Raw genomic sequence first — 19,925 nt, forward strand, 5'->3', positions numbered from 1 at the left:
AATAAATAATACATAAAATCCTTTAAAAAAAAGAAATAAACCAGAAACTTCTCTAGCAGTTAATGACATGTGAATATACACAACAAATTAGATGCATTATCTAATGCTCAAGGTTCTCAGTCTGCACACACATACACAGACATACCTCAAAGCCAGGAACACATAGGCTATCTTCTATATGCCTATAAAAAATCTTCCCCTTACAAATCATCTACCAGATAAGGAGTTAATATCCAAAATATATAGGAAACTCATGCAACTCAATAGCAAAAAATTAAACAAAATACCCACATAAATAAATAGTTAGAGAACATCGTTCCAAAGATAGACAGCATTCCAAAGAAGACATAAAAATAGCCAGCAGGTACAAAAAGATACTCAATATTACTGATCATCAGGGAAATGTAAATCAAAACCACAATGAGATGTATTTCATACCTCCTAGAATGGCTATTATCAAAAATACAAGAGATAATGTGTCTAGAAGGATGTGGAGCAAAGGAACCCTTATTAACTGTTGGTCGGAATGTAAACTGGTGCAGCCATTATGAAAAAAAGCATGGCAGTTCAAAAAACTAAAAATTGAACTACCATATGATCCGGCAATCCCACTTCTGGGTATATAATCAACAGAAATGAAATCACTATCTCAAAGAGATATCTGCATTCTCATATTTATTGAAACATTATTTACAATAGCCAAGACATAGAAACAACTTAAGTGTCCATCAACAGAAGAATGGATAAAGAAAATGTGGTGTACACATACCAGGGTATAATTCAGCCAGGAAAGGAAGGAAATCCTATAATTCATGACAGCATGGCTGAAACTTTTAAGGTATTATGCTAAGTGAAATAAGTCAGAGAAAGACAAATATTTTATGATTCACTTATATGTACAACCTATAAAATCCAAATTCATAAAAACAGAGTGATTATTTGCCAGGGTCTGGATGGTGGGGAAATGGGGAAATGTTGGTCAAAGGGTACAAACCTTCAGCTATAAAATGAGTAAATTCTGGGTATCTAATAAGCAGCATGGTGAATATAGCTAATGATACTATATTATATACTTGCAAGTTGCTAAGAGAGAAGATCCTAAATGTTTTTACTGCATGAAAAAAAATGTAATTAGGTGATGTGATCAACATGTTAACTAACTTTATTATGGTAACCATTCCATAACGTACATACATCGAATCATCACAGTATATACCTTAAACTTACACATATATCAATAATATCTCAATAAAGCTGGGAGAAAAATCTTTTCTTTACATGCATTAGGAACATTTCCTGAATTCCACCAGGCATATCCTGAGTGTCCCAAGTGAGTCTTTGTTAAATCAATCAATCAATCAATCATTCACTGGAAGACTTAAATGCCTGATGGTTTAAGATACCTTGCCCCATTCCCACCCCACACCACTATATTTGACTTCAATAGACTGCAAAGCTTCAAATGACAGAATTATGTTTCCAACCATACAGTTCCTCTGAAGTCCTATCATCCAAGTGTCATTTAACCCTCTTCTAAGTGATTTTCTTTGATCCTCTTTGGATCCCCATTTAGTTTACAAAAGCCTGAAATTTCAAACTACAGTGAATTTATGACAGATCAATTAAGAAAATGTGCCATTCTTATATCTTACAATTCAATTTTACAATAGAAATCCTGCTCATTATCCCATCTTTCCTCTTATCATTCAAAATAACAAGTTAAAATTCAATCCAATTCAATCCCTATAGCTAAGCAAGTGCTAAATCCATCACATAACAGATGATTTTCTATTCTGTATCAAAATTATAAAATTGATTATTATACTATTCAAATAATAGATGATAAGGAAAACCTGCTTCAGTTGAGTTGGCTAAATCAGCCTACAAACCAGCTTTAAAAAGCAAATTCATTCAGAATAAAAAGCTTTAAGATCCTGTTTTTTAATGGGAAATTTTTTTCGCTTTCCCAAATATAAAAATATGCAATACTTTACCAAGAACTCCTGTAGTAATCATTAGATTATAATTTCCACCATACATAAGTTTTATTAGGCTGCATAAATAATTTTGTCTTTTATGGGCTATGGGCTCTCATTCTCAAAATTATTTTGGAAAATAAAGGCTGTACTGAATAATTTGAGTTTAGCCATGAAATGAATATGACAATTATTCTACTTCAATAGCATTTGGAATTAGTATTTAAATCAAAGAGTATATTTCCTCATTACTCAATATAACCCTGTTCTCTCAAAAGTATGAGAAAAGTCTGGAAGATAAGAAATTCTTAAGAATAAGAAATGAAAAGAAAGAGGAGGTTGGAATAGTAAGAGAAATAGAAAATGAAGGGGATTTAAGAAATTAAGAGGATAATTAGAAAGTTATATTTTACTTACATATAAATATATGTGAATATATATCAACTTTAGTTTTTATACATAAATTTAAAAACTTCTTTTAAAAGTGTCTTTTAGGTAGACTGGCCATCTCAATTTCCTGAGACTCTGGTTTCAGTGCTTGAAAATCCTGGCAAATCCCTCACTCCTTGGCCAATTGGGAGAGTGACCATCCTATTTTTAAATGATTAATGATGTAGAAAAGACATTAGGGTTCAAAGCTGACAGCCAAAAAAGAATTCCTGAGATGTCTTTGGTGCATAAAGGGAGTTTTATTAAAGCAGTATACAGGACTCATGGGCAGAAAGAGCTGTAGTGGGACCATGAGGAGTGGTCCATTACATACTTTCAAGTTGGGAGGGGGTTAATGAGAGCCTAAGTCTCTAAAAAAATTTGGAAGCAAGGTTTCCAGGACCTTGTGGGGGGGGGGGGGGAGAGGGCTAGCTATTGTTGGAAAAAGATCATTCATTACCGTCTAATAAAACCTGAGTCATAAGACCTTTCAGAGGTTTATCAGTGGGTCATATGCTTGGGGTTTTGACTGCCAACATGTATCTTGGGAAGTAGAGATAAAAGGTAGACTTATAGGGTCCTGAGAACCAGGCTAAGATTGCCTTTTGCCCTTAGCAAAGTATTAACATGGAAGAAGCTAAGTCCCTAGAGGAATGTCACTCTGCCCATCTCAAGGACTTATCAACGAGCTGTAGATAGTAAGGAAATGTAATAATTTGTCTTTTGCCTTTGTTTTCCACATCAGTTAAAGACCTATATTTTCTCATTTTTTTCCCATCAATGATATGATTAGAAAACAGGAAACACAAACCTGAAATTTCTGGTTGCTCTTGATGTTCATGACATTTCTCTCCCACTGACTCTGGAGAGCGGCAGTGTTTTGCCATAAATTCTGAATGGGACCATCACATGTAGTTTGAAGGCCAGCCATTAATTTGCCACTCACATGGCTGGAGAAGTAATAAAATGTGATCTATGAAAAATAAGTAATGTCCGAACAATTACAAAACAGAAGTTCCCAAATGTGAAAGGTATTTAAAATGGTGTATGTTTTCAAATACCTGACAGGCATGTTGGTTATTCGTTGGAAGAAAAACCCTACTTCTTAGGTTTGTGGATGTAGAATCCATTTTGGAGACCAGTGAGAGGAAGTGGGCTGTTGGCAAAAAAATCAGCATGTTACAGTCAGAGCAATGCTTGGTAAACTTACTTAGTACGCCAGGAAATAATAATTCAGGCCCATATCCGCATTAGGTCAATATATTTTTGTTTAAAGAATGAAACATTTAACCACACCATTCACTTTTGCAAATGGTCTGACTGATAGCTTTATATCATTATATTCTCCAGCAAGATAGCTCATTGCAATTATATTCCCTATAATATAATTATACACTGCAGTCCATGACCTACTTTATCCCCTATAACATAGAAAGTTATAGCCCTGCAAAGATAGTATCCAGGGAAAACATTGCACTGTGGTGGCCACCAAAATAAAAGAAATTGTTGTGGTTTACTCTAGAAAGAATTAGATCTAATAGTCCCAGCTTTTCCTGGGATCATGGAAAACAATGCAGAGCCCTAATGCTCTCCCACATGTTGCAGTACAGACTATGCTAATGGACTGTTACCGTTTAGAAGCTGCAACATGAATGGAACATTTCCCCGGCTTTCATAAATTTCCTACAAACCTTGACAGGGTTATAGTGTATAATCGGGGAACCACTGTGCTCTACTACTCTATTCAGTATTTTGCTATTTGTCAAAAGGAATGAAAAAATAATGTTGATGATTATGATAACCTATCTACCAAGTTATTCCATGAGTTTAAAGCTGGATTGGAAAAAAAAAAAAATAAAGCTGGATTGGAAATCAAATTTAATTGTCACATCATTGAGAGAATCAATAGTAAAATTATGAAGCCTAAGAAACCTCTTCTTCCTTACACTGATTCCAATATTATACACTAATTAAGTAGAAAATAATGACATTAATGATTCCCATAAATATGGTCAGAGGCATAATTGAAATCCCTTCAATAACAGGAAACCATTCTCAGAATGTACTCTCTGTGATAATTATATAAACATAATGTAGATGAAGAGCTGGTATCACAGTAATACAAGTGGACAATCAGTAATTTGCTCTTGCTTCATTTTTAGAAGGCAAAGCAAAAGCTAAGCAAATGAATAATCAAATAATACAATAAGCTATTATATTTATTATATACTATATATTGTTTTTAAAATAAGTATTATTTCAATATTATCAGCAATGCAAATGGTAATAGTATTCAACAGTCCCTAAATTATTATTTATAGGTACTCACTGTTAAAATCATCCCTGAAAGGCAAAAAATTTCCATTTATCAAGGAAATTACTTAAATTAATTATATTTATTTTAAAGAGTTTGAACTTAAAAATTAGATTTGGCTCTATTAAATAGAGTAGAATGTATAATAAAATAATAGATTATTTAAATATTTAAGCAGTATATTTTATAAATTAACAAACTATCATTTGGTACATGTTACAACACTCTAAGTTATTCTGTACTTTGTCCAAAATCACGTGAAGATTAATCTTCAGGTTATCATAAAAAGTAAAGTTTTGGGGGCACCTGGGTGGCTCAGTCAGTTAAGCAACTGACTCTTGATCTCAGCTCAGGTCATGATCTCAGGGCTGAGATCAAGCCCCATATCCAGTTCCATGCTCAGCTCGGAGTCAACTTGAGGTTTTCTCTCTCCCTCTACCCCTTCCCCTCCACTCCTCTCCCACTCTAAATTAGATAGATCGATAGATGATAGATGATAGATAGATGATGGATAGATAGATAGATAGATAGATAGATAGATAGATAGATAGATGATATTTTTTAAGTAGGGTTTTAAATTCAGAAACAGCTTGAGATCTTTTGACCTTTGTCTAGGAATAAACTTCCTTTCTATGGCCAAAAACAAAAACAATGTTCAAAATGCACCCAATACCAACATCTGATTTCTACCTTTAACTCCAACTTAGTGGCAATAGGAAGCATTTTTTTTAAATGCACATTCAATTTTACCTTGCTCCCTATAGTGTGAGTATAGAATTTAATTCACTGGTAAAGATGTTCCTTAGAGAAAAATACTATCTTATGGAAGACTCTTGTTTTCCAAAGCAGTTTAGTCATCATGTCTATGAGTAAAAAAGAAAGAAGCACATCCTTGGTGGCATAAGTTTTTCCCACACGTCCTTCATCTTACACCACTTCTAAAGTGGTGCTTTTACAGCGAGTCTCTGGCAAGATATGGCAAAAGCCCGTACCTCTACCCACTGTATGGCCTTGGGGAGCTGCCGCAGGGATTTGCAAGGCTAAGTGCTATTCATGGTGGCACCTACATGCTCAATAAACCCATTGAACAATCATTGTGCAAAATGGCAAAGTGATTGGTGTGAAATCTGAAGGAGAGGTTGCTCGCTGCAAGCAGCTCATCTGTGACCCCAGCTACGTCAAAGACCGGGTAGAGAAGGTGGGCCAGGTCATCAGGGTTATCTGCATTCTCAGCCACCCCATCAAGAACACCAGTGACGCCAACTCCTGCCAGATCATCATCCCCCAGAACCAGGTCAATCGGAAGTCAGACGTCTACGTGTGCATGATCTCCTCTGCCCACAACGTGGCCGCGCAAGGGAAGTACATCGCCGTAGTGAGCACAACGGTGGAGACCAAGGATCCCGAGAAGGAAATCAGACCAGCTTTGGAGCTTCTGGAACCAATTGAACGGAAATTCGTTAGCATCAGCGACGTCCTTGTACCCAAAGACCTGGGGACGGAAAGCCAGATCTTTATTTCCCGCACGTACCATGCTACAACTCACTTTGAGACCACCTGTGACGATATTCAAAACATCTACAAGAGGATGACCGGCTCCGAGTTTGACTTTGAGGAAATGAAGCGCAGGAAGAACGACATCTACGGGGAAGACTAGGAGCAGTGCACGTCCTCCTCTCGCTAGGACAGGCCTAACTCTACTGTTCGCCCCCGACAGCGATAGCCTAGGCCTGCGGCTGTAATCCGCTCCGCGATTGCAGGGCGCTGTACCGGTAAATACTCCTCCCCTTTCTTTTTTTTTTTTTTTTTTTAATTTTTATTTATTTATGATAGTCACAGAGAGAGAGAGAGAGAGAGGCAGAGACACAGGCAGAGGGAGAAGCAGGCTCCATGCACCGGGAGCCCGACGTGGGATTCGATCCCGGGTCTCCAGGATCGTGCCCTGGGCCAAAGGCAGGCGCCAAACCGCTGCGCCACCCAGGGATCCCGCCCTTTCTGATATCAGGTAGGAACGTGTCTCACGGCGGGGCTGCTCCGCCCAGGCAGGTCACCGCGTCTGCTCACCTTAGTGGAGGGGCACCCTGAGGACATCCGTGATCCTGGTACGGAGCACTCGATACAGACTTTGTATCTTTTAATCCGTGTAGCCGCCGCGGCCGTGGGCTTCTGCTGCTCCGGAGCCGGAGCGGTACCACTTGCCATCTGTCCCCCTGGCGTCGAGATTCAAGACTGAATCTCCCCTACGGGACAGCAGCCCTACATGCGCCCCCACCTTCCCGTGCTGTGTCCTGTCCGCTACTCCGACAGTGCCCGTGGCACACGGCCACGAGTGGGGAGACAGGAGCCCAAAATCTAACCCAACTGCAGACCCTGAGAGTCCTTTCGGAGGAAGCCTGTGTGCGGTGTTTCAACCTTATAAAATGGATGAGCGCGAAGGGGAAAGAAACCCCTTGTAAGCAGGTAAACGTAGAAGCTTCTTTTGTATCCCAGGTGTGGCTTCTTCAACGGACCAAGCTGCGATGCAGTATTGATTTGACGGGGCCTCCACTTCAGTGTCTGTCACGAAGGGGCTCCACATGATTTCTGTACTGCAAAATAAAGCCAAACTCTGGAAACCAAAAAACAAACAAACAAACAACAAAAAACAACAACAACAACAACAAAACACCACTTACTACTTCTAATCATTGAGAAGAGGCTTAAGCAGCTGATAACCAAAATGTACCCAGGGGTTTCTGCACACACCCCTCTTACCCTCTGAAGTAGCCTATTAACAATCATCACACACGTATACGCAAACATCACTGTCACCATTTTAAGTTTCATATTAATCTTTATCATATCCATCTCAGTTTGTTCATATGATTCATAAATTCCCATTTTATCCATCCATATAAGCCACCAAATAGTCTATCTTTAAAACATATGTCACATAATCTCATGGTGAAGTGTTAACTATCAAAATGACAAAATAAGAACAAACAGTATGATTTTATTGGTAATGTTAAATGTTTACATTAAAGGGCTTTCAAAGGATATTTTTTTCTCATTTGCTGGGTAAGTGGTGAAATAAAATCCCAACATAAACTGAGACTGATGATCAAAAAAAGAAAAAAGAAAGAAAATAAAGTATATAAAATATGAAAGCAACAAAAAACATGAATCAAGGGTGGAGGGCTAAATCCAACAACTTTGGCAGTGAATTCTATCAGCCTTGATCCTCAGGAAAGATAAGGCAAAATTTTCAGTCTCACTTTCTTCAACTATTGACAGGCAACCTTGTATTTCCTCCATTTCCCAAGAGCTAAGTGATTAATAGGAATGAGTGTGAGCAGAAGAAACATAAATCCTATTGCATGTTATAGAGCAACCAACTGGCTCAAAGGAACTTAAAAAAATTGAGTATTTTGACAGTGAGATAATATCAGTACTCAAGAGCATTTCCCCAATAATCAGGCTGCAGGAATGGATCATCATAACAAGGTCTAAGGCCTGAAACAAAGGTTAAAAAGTCAAAACTTTTGGAAAGGCAAAAGTGTGCTAATCTATGACAGAAATATGACTAAGTCCAGATAACAGGGAGGAAATAATAGTCTTTGATATTATCTTTTTTCCAGTTGGTAATTTCTATTTATTAAATTGTTTCCATTAAATCATAAGTTTTGCCTCATACCTTCTCATTAAACTAACAAGTTCAACACAACCACATATTTTCTAGAACTGTATCTCTTAAAGGATATCCTTGAATAGCAATCTCTTAAAATTGCTGGTAACTTATAAATGAATGTAGCCGTGTCAATTTAAGCCTGCTTCAGTGATGAAGAGCTAGAGGAATCACTTTAGTGGATCATAAAACTTGACTATAAACATGAGGGTGATGTTAACAAAAATGCCAATGTAAAGACCTCTCAAAATTTACCCCTCCATAAAGGCAATGAAAAAAAAAAAAAAAACGGCGAGTTTTGTGGGTTTTGTTTTTGTTTTTTTAAGTAGGCTCCACATCCAGAGCAGAGTTCAACATGAGGCTTGAACTCACGACCCTGAGATCAAGACCTGAGCCGAAATCAAGGGTCAGATGCTCAACTGACTGAGCCTCCCAGGTACCCCTTATGGTTTTTTTAACTTATCCTATTCCCATTGCCTACTTCCAGCTTCATAACAACTTTGAAAAACAGAAGCCACAGCAATAAGCAAAATAGAGTTAGAGCTCTCAAAGCATCATTACCAAATAATTGTGATTATTTGACATGTCTGGTATTTCCCTTAAGACCCCACTTACAAGGCTGTCTGAACTTCACCACATTAATAACTTGTCCAGTGCAAAAGGTCTCTTCCCAGCACGCATTTAAGTCAGTTGGCTACTCTGTAACATGCAATAGGATTTATGTTCCTTTCTGCTCTCATTCATTCCTATTAATCACTTAGCACTTGGGAAATGGAGGAAATGCAAGGTAAACATTTTAATTTTAGAGTTGCCTGAGGTAGTGTATAACAGTTGGAGAGCCTAAATAGTTGAACCAAAAAGATTAAAGCAAACTCTAGGGAATGGGATATCCCATAGGACATGGCTTTGAAATATTCCTATTTTTCCTGCAAATCTAGATGGACATGTACTTGCACACGGCTATGCACATGCTATGGAAAGACCTGAAAAGGCCCTAAGCTCTAATTTCTGACCGACTTTGAGCATCTGTGAAAGCAGAAAGCTAAGATTAAGAGCTATCAACTGCCTGGTTTTGTTAAAGGTGTCCCTCGACATGCACACAAAGTCCCTCAACAAACACTGGGAGATTTATTGATTCCAGGCATTTAAGGAACTCTGTTTTCAATCATGAATTGACCACGAAGCTGACCAAGCAGAGATTTCAGTGGCTACACATGACAAGAATAAAGACTACAGAATTGGTCTAGAAAAGTCACTAAAATAAACAAAAACAACAAATTAGACAACAACAAAAAATGTGGAAGAGACCAGACTTTCAGATTTGCCATATTATGTTGTTTTAAATGTCCATGTTTCAAAAGAAATTGTGATAAATGTAAAGAAACATGAAAATATGACGTATACTGAAGGAAAAAAGTAATCAATGGAAAGTGTCTCTCTATTGGATAAAGACCTTAAATCAGCTATTTTAAATATTTCAAAGAGCCAATGGAAACCATGTCTAAAATGCTAAGGAAACCATGAGAATGATGGCTCACAAAATAGAGAGTATTAATAAAATAGAATATCTGGAACATCAAGAGATAGAAACTATACAAATCAATAACCATCATTATAATTGGTTTTTATAGTTGATAAAAATAAAAATTATAATTCACTGTTGATGGGCACACAATATAAAAAGATGTACTTTAGTCAGTAACAGTGTGAAGTATGGAGAATGGAGATGGATAAGGCACATTTATTTCATACACTATTGCAGTTAGATTGATTATAATCCAACCTAGATTGTTATTATCTCTAGGGCAATCACTAATAAAGTAATTCAAGAAATACATAGTGAAAAAGTAAGTTAACATGATATACTACAAAATATCTATGTAACAGAAAACAGTAATGGAGGAAAAGAGTAACAAGAAAGACAGGAGACAGAGAAAACAAACAGTAGGTGCCCGGTGTAAATACCATCTTATCAGTAGTCATGCTATTTGTAAACTGATTAAAATCTCCAATCAAAACTCTGAGGTTGGCATGTTGTATAAATATATGATCCAACAATACAACCACCCAAAAAGGATGAAAATAAAAGGACGTAAAACCATGATATATAAACAATAACTAACGGAGAGTTGGAAATTCAGGGGGGAAAAAAGATTTAACACATGAGAAAATTGTTATTAGAGATAAACCAGTACATTTTATAATGATAAAAGGATCAAGTCATCAAGAAAATATAATAATTATAAACATGCACCTCAAAACAGAGCTGTAAATTATATGAAACAAAAGCTAATAAAAGCAAAGTGAAAATAGACAAATTCAACAATAATAGTTGGAGACTTTGGTACCCCACTTTCAAAGATAGAACACATAGAAGATCAGTAAGGAAACAAAAGACTTGAGCAACACAATACACATATTGGACCTAACAGACACATATAGAACACTCCATCCAACGACAGTAAAATTCATATGTTTCTACAGTGTACACAGAATATTCTCCAGGAAATATCATATTTCAGGCCATAAAACAACTATCAACTATCACATTTAACAAGATATGAATTAAACAAGTGTGTTCTATGACCACAATAGAGTGATTTGAGTCAATAGCAGAAATAAATGTGGGAAATCCCCAAATATGTGGAAATCAAAAAACATACTCCTTAAATAACCAATGGGTCAAAGGAAAAACCAGAAGGGATATTAGAAAATTCTTGATATGAATGAAAATAAAAATACACTGTATCAAAATGTATGGTACACAGTAAATCAGTGCTTAGAAATAAATAGAAGTAATTTAGTAAATTACTAAATTAAAAAAAGTAAGTTTCTAAATCACAGTCTAACCTTCCACTTTACAAAGTTCAAAAGAAGAGCAGATTAACCCCAAAGCAAGCCCAGCTTTGATTTGATATTAGAGCAGAGATAAATGAAATTAAAAAACAGACAACAGAAACAAATTAAACCAAAATTTGGTTCTTGAAAAGATCAACACAATTAACAAGCCTGTTACTGGATTGATTAATAGGGGGAAAAATTGCTAAACGAATAGTGAAACAAGGGTCAGAACTACCAATGTTATAGCAACATAACTATAGGGTAATATTATCAATGATTGCAGCTAACAAATTGGATAACATAAATAGATGATATGACAAATTCCTAGAAAGACAGAAACATTGACTCAGGACCAAAACTAATTCAAGGAGAAATATAAAATCTGAATGAACTGTAACAAATAAGGAGAATCAGTCATCAAAAAACTTTCCACAAAGAAATTCTCAGTCACAGAAGGATTAACCACCAGTGAATTCTACAAAACATTTAAATAAGAATTAAAACCAATACTTCACAAACTCTTGCACAAAGTGGAAAAGGAAAGAATACTTCTCAACTCATTCTGCGAGGCCATTATTATTTGGTATTACCTTGGTACCAAAACCAGACAAGCATATGACCAAAAAAAAAAAAAAAAAACTATAGATCGATATCTTGATTAATATAAATGTAAAAATCCTAAACAAAATATAATAAATCTCATCAAGCAAGATATAAAAAGGATTATTCACCAGGACTAAGTAGAATTTATCTCAGGAATGCAAAGTTAGTTCAACATATGAAAACCAATCACTATAAAATGCTATATTGATCAAGTAAAGGATAAAAATCACATGATCATTTCAACAGATGCAGAAAACACACCTGACAAATTCTCATGATGAAAACATTCAACATGCTAGTTACAGAAGGGAATATGCTTACCAGACAAATGACTTTTACAGAAAACTCTCACCTAACAATATGCCTGATGGTGAAAGAGTGAAAATTGTCACCCTAGTAGGAATAAGATAAGGATATCTGGCATTACCACTTCTATTCAAAATTATACTGGAGTTTCTAGCCAGGGAATTAGATAAGGAAATGAAATAAAAGGCATCCAGAATGGAAACAGAAAGTAAAACGATCTCTACTTGCAAATGACATGATCTTGTATACAGAAGGTCCTAAGGAACTATGTGATTACATCGGTTGAATAGTCCAGGTTAAATTAAAGGTCAGCTGATTAGTAACCATAGTACATCTATAAAGTCCTTCCACAAAAGTACCTGGATTCATTTTGATTGAATAACTACGGGATGGGAAATTTGGAGGGTACATTTTTAGAATTCTGCTACCACCATTAGGTAGGCACTAGTCAGGAAGGCACTAGTTTGGTTCTCCTGTCCCACTTGCTCCATTTTAAGGTGTTGATCAGTCTATGAAGCCTAAACTAGTTACGTCCTTGTAAATTCTTCCTTGACTAATTCAGTTATAACACACATTGAATCAATGTATGTACTCATCAGGTTGCCAGACTTCATTTGCAAAGAATTGAAATCCACTGTGTCCTTTCCAACTGCTTTAATTCGTAAAATTCCCTGCCTGCTTTCATTTGAGAGAATCTCAGTCTACTGGCTATATATGGCTATATATTCTTTTTTTTTTTTTTTTTTTTTAAGGTGGGGGGCAGATCCCTGAGTAGCTCAGCGGGTTTAGCGCCTGCCTTCCGCCCGGGGCATGATCCTGGAGTCCCAGGATTGGGTCCCACGTCAGGCTCCCTGCATGGAGCCTGCTTCTCCCTCTGCCTGTGTCTCTGCCTCTCTTTCTCTCTGTGTCTCTCATGAATAAATAAATAAATAAAATCTTTAAAAAAAATAAAAAAGGTCTATTCTTTGAAACTTGTATTACATTTATTTTAATTCACTGTTATTTGATTTTATATATTTCTGTTGAGTATGGATTTTTTTCACTGTGAGTGAATTAATTTGAATATACACTTATATAAATTTCAAATAAATAAGCCATCTGCCTGTAAAGAATAAAATTCCTGCCAAAAGAAAAACAAATGATATATATGAAAACATTTCTGTATGTCTACAGAGAAATTATAAAATGTATTATTGTTTAGCTCAAATCAGTGGAATAATAAATTTCTGTATTTCTACAGAGATATTACAGAATGTATTATTATTTAGCTCAAATCAGTAGAATAATAATATTTACTTTAAAACATTTGACAGCTTGACTACTTTTGTTATATGGAAAAATTTCATTGACGTCATATCAGTTAATTCAAATAATCATCTAAGTTGTCAACTATGATTTCCTGACTGATGTATTACTCAGAATTTGAAATAAAAGAAATGGGAAAATAAACAGATATTATATTATCTAATAAGAAATAGGCATCAATTCTGTTCAGGAAGTATGAAAACTTCATGCAGCTCACTAATTTAAAATGCACACAACATGCGGGCACACATCAAGGACCTTGATATGATTAGCTTGACAATCAAATAATTTGTGGAAGAAATAAAGCCCTCTGCAAAATACTACTTGAGGCAGAGTGAATCATTAAGGATCAAATATATACACTTTTGAAATTCTTTGTGCAACTCCTCAGTCACTGCCATACATCCATCAACATCTCTCATTTCTGCAGCCTGGTCAGACAGAAACAGATTTAAGATTGTCAACTGGGTTGGATAGAGGGGGGAAAGAGGGAAGGCAATGATACTGATGAACAAAATCAGTAACCTTCGGATGACATAGTTCTTGATATTCCCAAATATACATTTGGCTTAATCTTCATTTCCAAAGACAGTATCCTCAGAGCAGACCGCCTGAGCACACCAAGTATCTCTACATGGTCCTTACGTGGTTCTTTCATTTTCACATATCATGTCTCTCACTTCTCTGTCCATTGAAATACCATTCATCTTTCAAGTCCTTTCTCAAGTCTTAAAGTGATGACACCAGTTTGCAGTTGGAGTGGTAAGAATTTGCTTATGTCCACAGAGCAATATGCTCAGGCTAACATTGCAGCACTTTTAAAATTTCCTCTGTGTTATAATTAATTGTGTTATTGTCAAGAATGCTTTTCAAAGAGATCATATCACATGCAGCATATACCATCCTAGTCTTTATAACAGTCATAGCTTTATCACGATGTCTTACACACTCTGGGGTTAACAAAATCTTCTGAATTGAAATTAAATTCACAATTGTCACCACCATACATAAATACATGTACATAAATATATAAAATAAATTTTTCATGTCTAATTATTTTTTATTTTTAAAATAGTGTTACTACAATATTGAAATGGAACAATACTCTGAATTTCATTTCAGAAATACAAATTTTGCTTGCATTTTTTTTGTAAGTCACAGGCTTACCTACTATAATAAAATCTCCTTCACTGAAAATTCAGATGAATTTGCAAGAAACAGCATAATAGAATTGATTCTTATACAGAATCAGAGTATATGTCAAGGTATGCCTTACCTATGTTTGCTACAAAAATGACCTCCAACCACTAAAATTAAGATAACTTATCTGTTAGTTCTTGGAGGAGAAATCTGATCCTTAACTCACATATCTCCATAGTGCATATTATCAGATGCGAAAAATGCTCAATTAATGTTTATTGAACAGAGTGAGACATAGCAAACTATGGCTCATTGACCAATCAATCCCACCTGCCACCTGATTTTGTATGGCCTCAAAGCTAAGGGTTTTTACATATGTAAATGATTGAAAAAGCTCAAAACAAATATTTGCTGACATGTGAAAATTATATGAATTATAAATTCTAGAGTCCATCAATACAGTTTTATTGTAACATAGCCATGTTCAATCTTTATGTATTGTCTATGGCTGTTTCTACAGTATAATGGCAGGATTGAGTAACTGGGACACGTGAATAATCTAAAAAGCCAAAACTATTTACTATCTGGTATTTGAAAGAAAAGTATGCAGATTTCTAGAATAGAAAAGGTATAAAGTTTATGTCTCCCTCACTAGATTATGAATTCACTGGGGAGAAGAACTTTGTTCTTCTTCACTCTTATATATGCAGGTCCTGGAATAATATGTAGAGCAAAATAAATGCTCAATAACAAGTTTTAAAAATAATAAAGAATAAGTGAACATTAATTTTTCACTGATATCAAAATAAACAGATACTAAGATTATAAAGACTACAAAAACTTAACCTAGGAAGTGAGTATGAGATTCTTTTTTTCCGGTTTTTGTCTTTTGCTGTTTCTTATCAGTAAAATAATACAACTCACTGTCTAAATAATGCAGCTTGCCAAGTATTAAAAAATGTATTACGGTTCCTAGTGCCCATTACAAAGGGCAGCATGGAACAGTTTAGGCCATGCTGATATGACAACACTCAGTGATAAATATAATGTTTATACAGAAAGATCTAAAAGCTAAGACCTTGGGAGGCTTTAAAGATAAACCAAAGAGGCATACTTTATGCGAACAGAAACTTGGAGGAAGGCATCAGAACATGTTACATTCTTTTGGGCTTTGGCCTAAAGTCAGGCTGCAGTTGTACCTGGTGTGTGTGGCTAAAATTCTGATAGAAAGGCTGCTATCTCCTTGACCCAGAAGAAAGGAAGAAGCTGGGACAGCCAACTCTACCATAAATAAAGGGAAGAATTCTAGAAAGAAGAGAAACAGAAGAGGTGGCCTATGTTCCATAAGTACCCAAATCTCTGGCTAAACTTAAAATATGCATGTGCAGGCAGGGAGCACGTCTAGTAAAGGTTAAAAGTACTGAATTGATCTTTGAACCACCACCCACAACAAACAAAACAGGGTCTTCAATTTGAGTCTAAACAAGCTAACCATCCACTTAATCAAACAAATTATAAACACCTTAGAAAAAGCTCTGGCAATTCTCATAAAACTGGACATTCGTTGAGACAGCATTTTGCTTTTAGGTATTTACCTGAGAGAATTAAAAACATAAGGACACAAAGACTTATAGAGGAATGTTTATAGAAGTTTTATTCATGATATTCCATAACAGGAAAAAACACAGGTGTCCATCAGTAAGAGAATGGATGAATTAACTTACACAACTGCATTCTACTCAGCAATAAAAAGGAATCTTTTTTAATATAAAGCTTACCATTGTTGCAAAGATGTATTTGAACTTTTGTAGTGATTATCATTTCATCTAAATGCAATGCTATATACTTTAAAAAATCAATATTATATTTTAATCACTCTGCCCCAAGCTTTAGTAGACTTCAAATATTGACACAGTGATGTTTTTAATGTTCTAATAGATTTTCAAACTTAGCTCTGAAAACTTCTCAGGGCATTGATTACATGATGGAAAATATTATTTTGGAGCACTAACAAATTATTTCAAGAGTAACTTAATCAAAAATTTCATTAATACTCATGAAATAAGGATTTTTGAATGGAGACAAGATTCCAACAAGTTAATTTTTCTATAAACATTTTCAAACAGCTAATATCTAAAGGCAGAACATTTGCTTATTTAAAATAATATCTAGGGAAATATTCACATTTAACATTTAATTTAATTATTTAATTATAGTTACAAGAGATGCATCACTATTATTGAAATCACCAGCCTTCAACAATTATGCCAGGCAGTATTTTGCCCCCTTCTCCCTATGAGGCTTGTCTTATTATTTTTTTTTAAGATTTATTTACTTATTTATGATAGACATAGAGAGAGAAAGAGAGGCAGAGACACAGGAGGAGGGAGAAGCAGGCTCCATGCAGGGAGCCCAACGTGGAACTCGATCCTGGGACTCCAGGATCGCGCCCTGGGCCAAAGGCAGGCGCTAAACCGCTGCACCACCCAGGGATTCCTGGCTTGTCTTATTATTATTCCCACTTTTCACAGATGAGGAAACTGAGAATACATGAGACTAGCAGCTTGATGACCAGGGTTCAAAATCATCCAGTTTGACTCCAGAGATCTGAACTCAAACCAAGTGATGTGGATACAATGGTGTGCGCCTATAAAACATCTCAATTTAGATGTAATCACCACCATTTTATTTCTTGACTGGCCATTCAAAGAATAAGCATGACAAAATGAGAAAAGAGTAGAAAGTAAGAAAAGAACGAAGGAAGAGGGCCGGAGCCAGCGCGCCGAGGACCATGTTGCTTGCTCACCAGTACCCCGGGGGGTTGGAAAAACCACACTAGGCAAAGAACTTGCATCGAGATCAGGAATGAACTACATTGATCTGGGTGATTGAGCTCAAGAAGTCTGATCAACAGATGTCATGGAGTCTGGCGAGATGGCTTCTCCCAAGAGCATGCCGAAAGATGCACAGATGATGGCACAAATCCTGAAGGATCTGGGGATTACAGAATATGAGCCAAGAGTTATAAATCAGATGTTGGAGTTTGCCTTCCGATATGTGACCACAATCCTAGATGATGCAAAAATTTATTCAAGCCATGCTAAGAAGGCTACTGTTGATGCAGACGATGTGCGGCTGGCCATTCAGTGTCGTGCTGATCAGTCTTACCTCTCCTCCCCCAAGAGATTTTTTATTGGATATTGCAAGGCAAAGAAATCAAATTCCTTTGCCGTTAATCGCCATATTCAGGCCCCAGGTTGCCACCTGATAGATATTGCTTGACGGCTCCAAACTATAGACTTAAGTCTTTACAAAAAAAAGACATCAACTTCTGCGGGAAGAATAACAGTTCCGCGGTTAAGTGTTAGTTCTGTTACTAGCGGACCAAGTACTCCCACTCTTGGTACACCAACCCCACAAACCATGTCAGTGTCAACTAAAGTAGGGACTCCCATGTCCCTCACAGGGCAGAGGTTTACAGAACAGATGCCCACATCACAGTCCCCAACTGTAAAAGCATCAATTCCTGCGACATCCGCAGTTCAGAATGTTCTGATTAATCCATCATTAATTGGGTCCAAAAACATTCTTATCACTACAAACATGGAGTCATCACAAAATACTTCCAATGAATCATCAAATGCATTGAAAAGAAAACGACAAGATGATGATGATGATGACAATGATGACTATGATAATTTGTAATCTAGCCTTGATGCTTGTAACATGTAACCAACCTTGGTCTTAAATCCATTGTACTGAGATTAAACGTGCATGCTGGGTATTTTCAAGTTGTGTTGTAGAAAACTTAAATGGTATTTAATGAGTAAATATAGTTATCCTTTCCTATTGAGATGTTGGTTTTTTTTAAACAGGATTAGTAATGGTTATTCATTAGCCTTTAAGTATGAAAAATAAAATTGTTGTTCATCAAAAAAAAAAAAAAAAGATCGAAGGAAGAGAGGGAGGAGGGAAGGAAACGGGAGCAAGAAGCACAATGACAGAGATCCCAGTTGTCCAACTCAAAGATGAGGAGGCACACAAGGAGAAGAGAATAAGAGACACATGCAACAAAAGGAGAAAATTTCAGGTATCCTGCCCAAGAAGACCAGGATAAGTAAATGCATGCTGTGAAAAGTCTTGAAGTAAAAGAAAGAAGTGGTGGGGAGGTTCTAAAGGAGAGATATACAGAGTCAAACAATTTGCAAGGTTTTGTAATGGTTAAAAGGTGGGAGCCAGATTCAATACCATCGCCATCTAATGTAACTGGACACATCGTAAAAATTTTGTTTTGCAGTGAGTCTTTGGTCCTATTTGTAAAGCTGATCCCTGGTTTATCATAAAGTTGGCTTATTCCTAACAAGTGTCAAAGATTTTTTTACAAAGAAGTATTTTTGCCATCAAAGCCAAGCAAAGTAATAAACTCCAGTTCACTTACCTAGAAGTGAAATTTAGGAACACCAAAATTATCCAGAAATGTACCAAATATCAACTTTTTTTGAATGTCAGATGTTTCATGGCAAGTTTTACTAATAATATCTCATTTAACTCCTACATCAACTACCTATGAACTAAGTATCATCATTGTCCCTCTTGGAGTTGAGAAAACCATGGCTTAAAGTAAATTGTTCAAGATCATACAGCTACTAAGTGATGGAACCGGGATTCTAATCCACATGTGTAGTATTTATGTAAACATCTCCAAACAATTAATACCTGATACCTGAACATTGGTTTGATTTAAATTATCTCTAGGGAAAATACTCACATTTCTAATTAGGGTGTATTTATTTGAGAGAAGCATCATTTTTATAAAAAATCACCAGCCTTCAATTAGTTATACCAAGCAATATACTACATTGTTTTTTATATCATGTGTAAGCCCATCCAATGAGGGAAGGCATAGAGTTGATTATTGCTCACTAAAATATCTTAATCACCTGGTATAAAATGGTGAATGAATGAAGTTCATTAGTTATCAAATAAAGAAATGAATAAATTTCTGGCTCCAGAGCCACCTCAAAGGCTAGTGAGCAACTGATCAGAGCTACTAGATAGCCTGAGAAAACAAGTGTTATTAGAGCTAAAATCAGTATAGCCAAAAGCAATATAGGCAAAAATAATTTGATGAATTAACCTATATAGTACTATCATGTTAAATTTTACATTTTCCATAAAGAGCCAAAACAGCTAGAAAACCCTTAATTATTGTCTGGATAGACCTTCAGGATTCCAGGAATGCAAGTAATGAGAATCCAATGTGATATTTTATATCATAAATAACCTGAAAATGTTTAAAGAATGCATAATATTAGAAATTATAACAATTGACATCTAAATATCAGCC

The 19,925-nt window shown here is 35.9% G+C and overlaps 1 protein-coding gene and 2 pseudogenes across 1 annotated transcript in view; 2 read left to right on the forward strand and 1 right to left on the reverse strand.

The window, feature by feature from the left end:
- MALRD1 (MAM and LDL receptor class A domain containing 1) overlaps positions 1–19,925 on the reverse strand; it is a 755,529-nt gene that overhangs the window by 718,006 nt on the left and 17,598 nt on the right. Inside the window, 2 exon segments of the mRNA XM_072825144.1 lie at positions 3,218–3,378; positions 3,467–3,561. Of these exon segments, the coding sequence (XP_072681245.1) occupies positions 3,218–3,378; positions 3,467–3,561 (256 nt within the window).
- LOC140633090 (rab GDP dissociation inhibitor beta pseudogene) lies at positions 3,582–6,413 on the forward strand (annotated as a pseudogene).
- Positions 17,401–18,283, forward strand: LOC140632877 (transcription initiation factor TFIID subunit 9-like; annotated as a pseudogene).

This window comes from Canis lupus, chromosome 5 (genome assembly GCF_048164855.1).
Source record: "Canis lupus baileyi chromosome 5, mCanLup2.hap1, whole genome shotgun sequence".
NCBI lineage: Eukaryota > Metazoa > Chordata > Mammalia > Carnivora > Canidae > Canis > Canis lupus.